At 39.3% G+C, this 9,923-nt stretch overlaps 1 protein-coding gene across 1 annotated transcript; it reads right to left on the minus strand.

Moving 5' to 3' along the window:
* Positions 1-595: 595 nt before the first annotated feature.
* LOC21409383 (UPF0261 protein mll9388) lies at positions 596-4,823 on the minus strand. Its single transcript, XM_010115104.2, has 8 exons — positions 3,544-4,823; positions 2,944-3,150; positions 2,391-2,606; positions 2,068-2,278; positions 1,687-1,934; positions 1,427-1,605; positions 1,056-1,309; positions 596-886 (listed from the first exon to the last, which is right to left on the minus strand). Exons 1-8 carry the CDS (start codon positions 4,327-4,329, stop codon positions 735-737), a joined length of 2,253 nt encoding a protein of 750 aa, XP_010113406.1. The 5' UTR covers positions 4,330-4,823; the 3' UTR covers positions 596-734.
* Positions 4,824-9,923: the final 5,100 nt, after the last annotated feature.

Here is a 9,923-nt window from a genome sequence, read left to right on the forward strand (position 1 = left end):
GCCCATCATCCAGTATTCGACGCTGTGCTGCCGCTTAAGGCCGGAGTTCTTCGGCCAGGGCAGCCACGTTTGGGTGGTGACCGGCATCTAGCCGGAGCTCCAGCGGTTGAGCATGCCGACGTTGAAGCGGCGGGGGAGATCGTAGAGGAACAGGAGAGGAACAGGACCGCGAAGAGCAAAATTTTTTTGGGTCTGGAATTGTTTTCATTCAGCAGGGGTAAAATCGTAATAACGAAAATTTCATTAAAGAGGTTTTCTAAATTGCCGCACAATCTAGAATCAAAAGCAGCACAAAGGCTGCTTCTGATTTTGGCTTCAAATTCTCCCCAAATTCTTTCAGAAGCACTTTTTTATGTTTTTACTAAACGTAAAAAATAACTTTAGCTGGTTAGATAATCTATTTTGAACTCTCAAAATCCCTACCAAACTAAGCCTATAGCTCATTGGACCCCACTAAGTGAGCAAGTACATATCATTCCCTGCAATGTGGGGGCACTTTTCACTCCAATGCTACACGTAAGATATTTATTATTTATGAAATGATCGATACAAATTGTATGGAATTTTTATATATCTGAGAAAACAACGAATGACGTCAAACTTGATAGCAATAGCTTCAAGTAGATTTGCATTATTCTTACGGAAGAAATCGTACCCAAAAAAGAAAAAAAGGAAAAATACAACATACTTTTAATGGCATAGACTCGGGCTTTGATACACAGAGACGTGCGAATTCAGTTTATTGGAATTGATTTATATTGTTGGATAGTAGAGGTTATAGCCTGTTCAACTGGTAGTCTCTCCATGCTAGAAGCACCGTAAAACCCATGAACTCCTGTTGTTCTCTTCAGTATAAATTCTGCCTCTTTAGGACCAGATATAGGACCTGAAAGTCGCATTATGCAATCATATGTAAGATTATTTTGATGTCACCAGTATTCTGAAAAGAACCTTCGAAAGTTTCTGAGTGGTGAAATAGAAAATGACCAAATATTAATACATGTGGACGGAAGTACAACGGAAATTCAAATTAGAAAAGGCTTCCAAGACGGTACCTCCATGGCACAGCACAATAGCATTAGGATTGATCCTAAGAGCAGCATCTGCAATTTCTTGTACACGAATTACACTTTTGTCCAACGAGACTGCTGTTTTTGCACCTATAGAGCCAGATGTAGTTAGTCCCATATGGGCCACTATTATATCAGCCCCAGCTTTTGCCATTTCCACAGCTTCATCTTGGTTGAAAGCATATGGGGTCGTCAAGAGACCCATCTTATGTGCTTTTCCAATCATCTCAACCTCCAAGCTGATTTTTTAAAATAACAAAAGTAACAGCTGTGTAAATGCACAAATTACTAGTACTAGTGATAACATTGTGAAAGTTTTCCGTCATAAAACATGTAAATCTTCTTGGAAAACCTACCCATATCCCATTCCCGTTTCTTCAAGATTCTGTCTAAAATTTCCGTCAAAAAGCCCTACAGTTGGAAAATTTTGCACCCCAGCAAATCCAATTGACTCCATCTGCTTCAAGAAGAAATCCATTCGGCGAAAAGGATCGGTACCACAGACGCCAGCAAGAACCGGTACCTTCTTCACCACCTATACTTATTTATAAGCTTGAAATCAGGGAAAAAAATGCTTCCAAAAAATACACAAAGCACGCAGCCAGTTGAAACTTACAGGCAACACTTCATTTGACATGTCAAGTACCACAGCATTTGCATCAGCAAAAGGCAACAAGCCTGCTAATGAACCCCTTCCTGCCATACGAAATCGCCCCGAATTGTATATGACTATTAGATCAACACCACCAGCTTCCTCAAACTTGGCAGAAATCCCCGTCCCTGCACCAGCCCCTATGATTGGCAGCCCTTTATTTATCTGATCTTTAAGTTGCAGCAAAATGGCCCAAGTTCTTTGTAAAGTTTCTGTAACAAAAGAAACATTTACAAGTTAGATCTTAATCCAAAACGGTACTAAGATATTTAAATTAGCAGAAAAGTGCAAAGCCTGGAGTTACTTTCTACTATGGCAGGTAAACAGAAGAGTTTAAAATACAACCTGGCCTTGCGTCTGGAAAGTCACTTGGGCTTCGAACAATGATACCATCACTTTTTGAGACACCATTTTTGAGAACATGTTGTTTCGATTCACTAACACTATCTCTCAGAGAGCTGGAATCCGTAGAATTCCTAGTACTAATTTCCAAAAATGAGTTGACCAGTTCATTTGCAAACTCAGGATCATTAATATGATGAGGGTATACATTTACCTAATAAAATCACACAATTGCATGGCAGTATTAGTGCGGTCATGTACATGAAACGTGGTAAAGGCACAAAATTGGAGCTGCTATACAAAAAATTTGAGAGGCAGTTCAATACCTGCCGATCTTCATTAGTCAGAATCAGCCTCTTCAGTTCATCTATAAGGGCAGTTGTGCCCTCAGGATCATAAAAGGCCTTCCCTTGTGCATCCAAAGCAGAGACACCCTTTTGTGGTAGGCAAACACGGACCTTAGAAGACGACTTGTTAAGTTTAGATGATATGAAGCTAGCAAATTTCTTGTTCTCATCGACTGTGGTTCGCATGAGTGAAATCTGGACTGGAAGAAACCAAATCAGTTTCATAAAAAGGCATCCAAAATCGAAATATTGACACAATCTTTTGCACCACCAAGAAAACTGAAAGTACTTCGATGCCAAGTTATATGCAAGGACAACATAAGGAAAGTCTAAATGCTATGAAGCTAGCAAATTTCTTCTTCTCATCGATACTGGTTCGCATTGGTGAAATCTGGACTGGCAGAAACCAAATCTATTTCATACAAAGGTGAACCAAAACTGAAAAGGAGACCTAATCAAACCGAGAGCATTCCAATGCAAAAGGAAATACAAGGACAACATAAAGCTAAAACAGGCTGTAGAGACTTATCACCTGCTTATTATGTTCATGAATCTTTCTGTGTTGGAAATCAGAAGGTATCGTATCTTTAGGTCCGAAGGTCACCATATCCAAAGCACCCACACTGAGGACTAAAGGAACCCTTTTTTCAATAATGGCATCAAAGCGAGAACTGTCGCAAGCCATGACGCCTCCAACTACATGGTCCGCAACCTCTGTTGTAGTTATATCCAAAACACCCTGATAAACAAACCATATTAAAACCATGGTAGCAGAAAAAAGTCGCAAACTTTATCCAGAATTCTAGCTTAAACTGGTAATTAATGGCTAATGAGTATCTAGATTTTGCAAAGAAACCTACATCCTGAGCAAATCCACAAGTCAAACCAAGTCCAATCTTTTCCTAACAGAGCAATAACACATTTGACACCATTTTTACATGGCAAATTCTTTTTGATTGACAAGAATATTTGAAGATTTTCTCCTAATCATGTTCATGTCATACTCAGAAGAACTACCAAACAGAAGATTCCTAATTTAATTATAATATATATATATATATATATATATATTCTAAACTCAAGGACACGCTCAGAAGTTAGAACCACTGAATGAGAAGTAAAATTTTTGTACCTTTATAAATCCCTCTCTAACCAGAGACTCCATGGCTCTCCCTCCAACGCCAGTGGCATGAAAAACCAGCGTCTCGTAACCTTCTTTGACCAGCCTCTCTTTCACAGCGTTCACGCACGGAGTTGTGACTCCAAACATGGTCAATCCAACCGTGAATTTCCCATCACCGCCACGACATTCTCTTTCTCTCTGTAGCCTCCCGATTACCATTCCGGCGAAAGCAGCTCCAGCGTTCGACAAAACGACTCGACTCACACTGTTGATTCCGCAAACATCGACAATCGACGGAAAAAGGACCAAATCGGAGGGTCCGATGTAACCTTCGGTCTGACCGCTCGCGACGGTGGAGACGATGAGCTTAGGGATTCCGATTGGGAGCGACCTCAGGGCGTTGGAGATCAGCGAAGTCCCTCCGCTGCCTCCGAGACCGATCACTCCGACAACGACGCCGTTTTCATTCTCTCTCTTCAGGAAATTCTCCAGAGCTCTGCTCATAACGCCAATGGCTTCGCCTCTGTCATCGGGAAGCCTAATCGGAGCTTCATCCGTCGATTCGGAATGGCAAGAGAGAATCTCCTTCCTCGTAACGAACGCGAAATCGCCGAATTTCTCGGTCTTGGTCTCCTTCTCGCTCGCTGAGACGTCAACAATGGCGACCTCCACCTTGAACGAGGAGTTCCCGGAGAAGCTCTTGAGACTCGACCGGACGACGTCGGCGAGGAATCGGAGCTCCTCGTGCTTCGTGTCGGCGGTTCCGATGCAGAAAACTCGGCGAGTTTTGGGCATTTTTGGATTTCACGGTAATAAGGAACTGATTCAGAGCTTTGGAATTGAGAAAATTGGCTCTCCTCTTTTGTTGTTCTTTTTTCTGAAAATGGAAGTAAGAGGAGTGAGCTTAGGAGGTGTTCGTTTGGTGGACTCAACTTGAGTAAGCCCGACTCAAGTTGATTCCACAGCCCAAATTGTTGTTTGGTGAACTCCGTTCGAATTATAATTCAAACCACAATTCGAGTTAATGTCCGTGAATTGAAATTCAACCACCGATTGAATTCCATTAACTCGATCCTGGAGCTATAGTACCCGAGTTTTGTAAAACTCTGCTATTCTCTCTTAGATTTTTTGCATGCCTTACCGTTTCTTTATCTCGTTCATTCGTTTTCTTTCCTCTTTCTCCGACAGCTCTCTCTTCTCTACCCATTCCCATCATCTACAGCGTTGATTCCCTGATTCGACGAATATAACCCCGTGTGGTGAAGTTGCAACCCAAATCTTGTTTTGTTTGAGCCAGATCTTATTCCGTTTGAGCCAGATCTTATTCTATTGACCGAGGACACCTTTCCTCGCCGTTCATCAGTTTGCCCAAAACGGAGAAAATAGCTTCAAGTAGCAGTTCCTGACGTCCTCTACTGGGCGTTGTTCTGTGTAGATGTCTCCGCCACCGTCGATCTCAACCTCTGCACTGCCGTAATCAGTGGAGATATTGTGTCGATCGTAGATGGCGGTGGAGAATTTTTCGTACTTCATCGGAATCACGTTTGGGGCTATTGATGGAGGAGCATACTCGTTCTTCCACCGGATCGAACATGGTAAACCCTCATCGCTTTGCCATACAATTTGTGAGATTTGGTTACACATTTGAACAAATGTTAATATAAAAGTTCATAACCCCTACACATTGCACGTTGTTTTGTGTAAAAGATGCATGTTAAACTGCTTCTAGACCCTTTAGAGTTCATAACCCCTACACATTGCACGTTGTTCAGTGACAACCACCTCTAAACTAGCATTTGTGTCTTTCCAAAATCCTAGAAGTTGTTAAAATCTAGTAAAACTAAGATGAACTTTTAGGGAAAAAAAAAGGACCGCAACCTCTTACAATAGCATGGAATCAATTGCCTTAGTGTGAAGAAATATAATAAAATTATTGAATCCATAAATAAACTTGAATTTTACCCATTCGATCTATGAAAACATGAACATTGAAGTTAACTATATGGTTGGAGAACAGAGAAAAAGAAACTAACATGTTAAATGAATTTGTTGAACGACATATTTGTCTTGAGCTTTGTACTAAGCAATGTGAGTGGTGTTTCCTATGTTATCATCGTCTTCTTCTGAAACTCTACTAAACCTACCAACTAAGACCCCATTTTATTTGAACTAGAAAGACAAAGCATGATTAGGACATTTATGTTTGACAACTTACCAGGAATGCAAATGATGCCGGTGCCTTTGTCAATATCAATCTCAAAATCTTAGAAGTTCTTATTACAATATCAATCCCAAGTATACAAGTAGAAGCTGAATAGAAAGGAAAATCCAGTAAAACTAAGATGAACTTTTAGAGATGAAAAATAAATAAGTAAATTCAAAGAAGTTGTCTTTCGTTTAGAAGGATTGGACTTGGCTCACTTTCAAAGTTAAGTGAGGCCTCCTCAAAACATTCTTTGTGCGACAACATACATTATCATGCTGGCTATGGAGATATACATACATATCTGTTGGACATATTAATAGATACGGCATGCTGACTATGCCAATAATGCTCATACCATGTCTCCGATCCTAATATTGCTCCCTCTGTACATATATGTGAGTTCACACATTGCATTGTTGTGCAGATGAACTCTTTGTTCTTATTGGATTTAGTACTTTGGTAGTGATGATTTTTTTGGCATATCAGATCCGTTGTAGCGATATCCTTTTAGTTTTTGGCATTTATCAGTTGCTATTGCATATAATTAGGTTTTGTTGGATTGAATGTCATGTGTTGTCGTTTGTTATTGCATTATGACCTATGCTTTTAAATCTCTGGCCTATTACTATGTGGTTTGATAGCATAAGTGTCATTTCAAGAGGATAATGCTTTGAAACTGAAATGATATTATTGTAACCAAATCTAAGCCAATCAAAAGATTATGTGCTTTAATCCTCTTTCTTCTTTGTCATCGCATATGTCGCTTCCCAGCTAATTCATTGCCATGTGGCCGATTCCGGTTCAATTGTTTGCATGAGTCATCGTCTACAAGTTTTACATCCATGGTATGAAAGTGATTTTTGAGCGCCTCGATGAGATCCGGTCAACATTTGAGTGAGGGTGTACGTGGTCTCTTTCACACAGAATATTAACTCAAAAGCCAAATCTAACAAAATGTAATTACAAAACAACCCCGCCGCGAGTATATGCGCTGCTGACCTCCAGCACTTGCTGACGTCCTCTTTAGACATCGCCATGACCATTATCTGGTGAGTGCATGCGGCAACGAAATGAGGTGAATTCTACTGTTAAGCTTGGACCTTTCCCTAATTAACCCGTTGCGTCTAATGGTAGGGTCAATTTTGACCAAATCTGTCTCTTAAGTAGTAAATCAGACTTAAAGTTTCCAAGAAAATTGGCGACTTGAATTTCCATTTTCTGGTTGTGGAACTTCAAAATTGGTTGAGAGCTTTTGTTTCCTATGATCCTGAGCATTTTGCTAGCAACGACACATTATATGATCGTCGAAAACGATAGACTCATTCTCACCCACGGTGACCTAATTACACAGGTCTAATGGCAGTGTTCCGACAAGAATTGACAGGTGATGTTAGATGGATTTTGTTCGTCTCGTCGTTTTGATTCCATGGAGACCGAAATTACCTTGATCTGAGGTTGGACGACAAAGTTACAACTATTTGAAATTCACTTATTTTTCGGACTTTCGTTGGCGAATGTGGCGGTTTTCCGGCCAAGGTGGATGTCGCACGGCACGTCAACGAACTCAGCTCGTCAAGATCCTTTTGATGGTATGAGTGGTGTCAAAAACCACGCCGAAAACTCCATTAGGAGTGGCGACCAAAAACAGAAAAGAAATAAGCTTTTTGGATTTTTTTTCCTTTTTTTAAAAGTTAGATAGTCTTTATTTTAGTTTCTATATGATCAATTATCTTGGACTGTTCATTTTTTATTTGAGTATGAAAATAAATTCACCCTACGATTGGGTGAATTGGCTCACCCAACTATAGACCTCTTCTTTTTTTTTTCTCGATTTATATGATCATAGTTTTATATACATGATGTCGTCAAAGTTGTTTTTTTTTCCTCTTTTAAAATGTATTTTTGTATTTGTTTATACTTCAGACATATTGTGGCTGTGGGAGGTTTTTCGGTAGTTTCATAAAAAAGTGCATCCAAAGGCGCACAAACTGACAAAAGAAAACAAAACAAATCAGGAAAAAAAAAATCCTTGTCAACAACCAATCCAATTAGCGTAAGTAGCCCGTTTAGCTGAGTCCAAAAACATTTTTCAACAGCACATTATATAAATAATTAGACGAATAAATCAAAGTTATGATACCACTTATTATACCAAACAAAAACATAAAATAAAATCTAACACACATCAATAATAATAAAGCATAAAGAAATATACCAGAGAAAATAAAACATAAACAAAATAAAAGCTTCATGATTTGAGTTTTTGTGTTTTATCTAATAAAATAATAAATAAAACATATGAGATCACATTCAGTGAAAACACGTAAAAAAGACATAATAAAGATGCGAGGTGAAATTTTAAGATTGTCAGTTTTCCATATAAGATTTAACGAGATTTTAATGGAAGGATTAAATTTGAAACTGTTAGTCAAAATATGGATAATACAAAGAAAAACAATAAATATAGCAAGATGAGAAACGAAAATTGTACAATGCTTATTCAACCTTAATAGGACCGGCAATATGGGTCACGACACGACGACACGACTCGAAAATGACACGAATTTTACAGGTTAGGGTTGAGAAAAAAGAGGTTCGGGTCAGAATTGGGTCGACTTTAAATTGACACGAAAAATACGGGTCAATTTCGGGTTGGACCCGCCTAACCCGAATACGACACGAAACTCGTAAAAAACTAAAAAATACATATATTTTTCATTTTATATTTTAAATTTTATTATGAACTTGTGATATCATGATAGTTATACTAAAATTCTTATACTATTATTTACTTAATTTCAATGGATGTTATTGTAATTTAGTGTGTTATGAATTTTAAGTTATTTCTAATATGTAAAAAATTAAATAAAAGTATACAATTTTCGTGTCAATTTCGGGTTCACGGGTCAATTTCGTGTCACGGGTCATTTTCAGGTCGTGTCGTGTCAACTCGTAAAGTGGTCGTGTCGTGTTCGTGTTGCGGTTTTTAAAAAATTTCGTGTCACGGGTCATATTCGGGTTGACTGCAAATTTAAAAAAAATGATCAAAACACGACACGAGCACGACATGTGACACGAATTGCCACCCCTAAACCTTAGTACCAAAACTCGGAAATGAAAGTTGCAAGGATGTCGAGGCACGTGAACTACGTTTTTCTTAAAACAGATTCGTCCCCTCCGGCGTGTGCTTGAGGTTACGTTGGACGTCCGTCTCCCATGATACAATGACAACAACGATAGTAGCTCGATACACTTTCAGAACCATCCGGCGAACTCGAACTTGGACCTTCCATCTATCACCAAACCGAACTACAAAGAACACAAAAACTGGAAAAAGAAGGAAGAACTCGTGGAAGAAGAGCTGATTGTGTTTCTGTGCAAGTGTTATCCTTCTTCATGTGGAAGACGCCTTTTATAGGCTCTGGAAAATAGGTTATGAGACCAGGAAATCAAAGGTCTTAATCACCAATTTAATTGTGCAAAAACGTTTCATGAACCAGACCACAATTCACATCTAGGTTGATGGAGAAAACTGGCTCAATAACCAGCCATTAACAACACAATTAAACTCGGCATTAAGCATCCCATTAAGCCTTCATTAATCTCCATTAAGCTCCAAACGGTTTTGCCTGAATCTGGAAAGTCTTGGCCGAGTACAAAATAAAAATTGTAAAAGTAAGCTCGCATGGAGCAGGTTTTCCGGTCCGGCATTCATGTCTGCAGGTCGCGGGTACACACATTAGGCCCTAACCCGCCGGGATCGTAATTTGCACCCCCCCTGTGCGTGAGAGAGCCTCTCTGGTATACATGCTTACCTAGGCTTCAAAGTGCAATCACTTATAAACACCACCTGGCCTTCACTCCTAGCCAATGTAGGATTTTTGTAATTTTCTTATACATTTACCATTCCAAGTAACATACTTAGACCATCAATTTCTCATTCACCCAAAAATCATTTTGAGTGTATGAATACTCGATTTCGATCTCCTCACGACGGAGAACGCAAATCCATCAAGACCCTTTCTAAAAACCTATTGGGTCTCATCCGAATATGAGCCTCAAAATGGGCCTTTAAAATGGCTTAACAAGCCATTTTTTCCAACATAAACATTATCTCCAACCCTTAACACCAAAATGGTGTAATTTTCACACCAAAATAGTGTAGCTTTCACATCAATAAGTA

The sequence above is a fragment of the Morus notabilis genome, unplaced genomic scaffold (genome assembly GCF_000414095.1).
Source record: "Morus notabilis unplaced genomic scaffold, ASM41409v2 Scaffold184, whole genome shotgun sequence".
NCBI classification, from domain to species: Eukaryota; Viridiplantae; Streptophyta; class Magnoliopsida; order Rosales; family Moraceae; genus Morus; species Morus notabilis.

Bases quoted from the DNA above. Each gene is read 5' to 3' on its own strand.
- LOC21409383 (XM_010115104.2), bottom strand. From the start codon at position 4,329: ATGCCCAAAACTCGCCGAGTTTTCTGCATCGGAACCGCCGACACGAAG. The intron at 3,151-3,543 runs GTACAAAAATTT...TTTGTTTATCAG, and splicing joins TTAGAGAGGGATTTATAAAG to GGTGTTTTGGATATAACTAC. The intron at 2,607-2,943 runs GTGATAAGTCTC...CTTCCAGTCCAG, and splicing joins TTCATGAACATAATAAGCAG to ATTTCACTCATGCGAACCAC.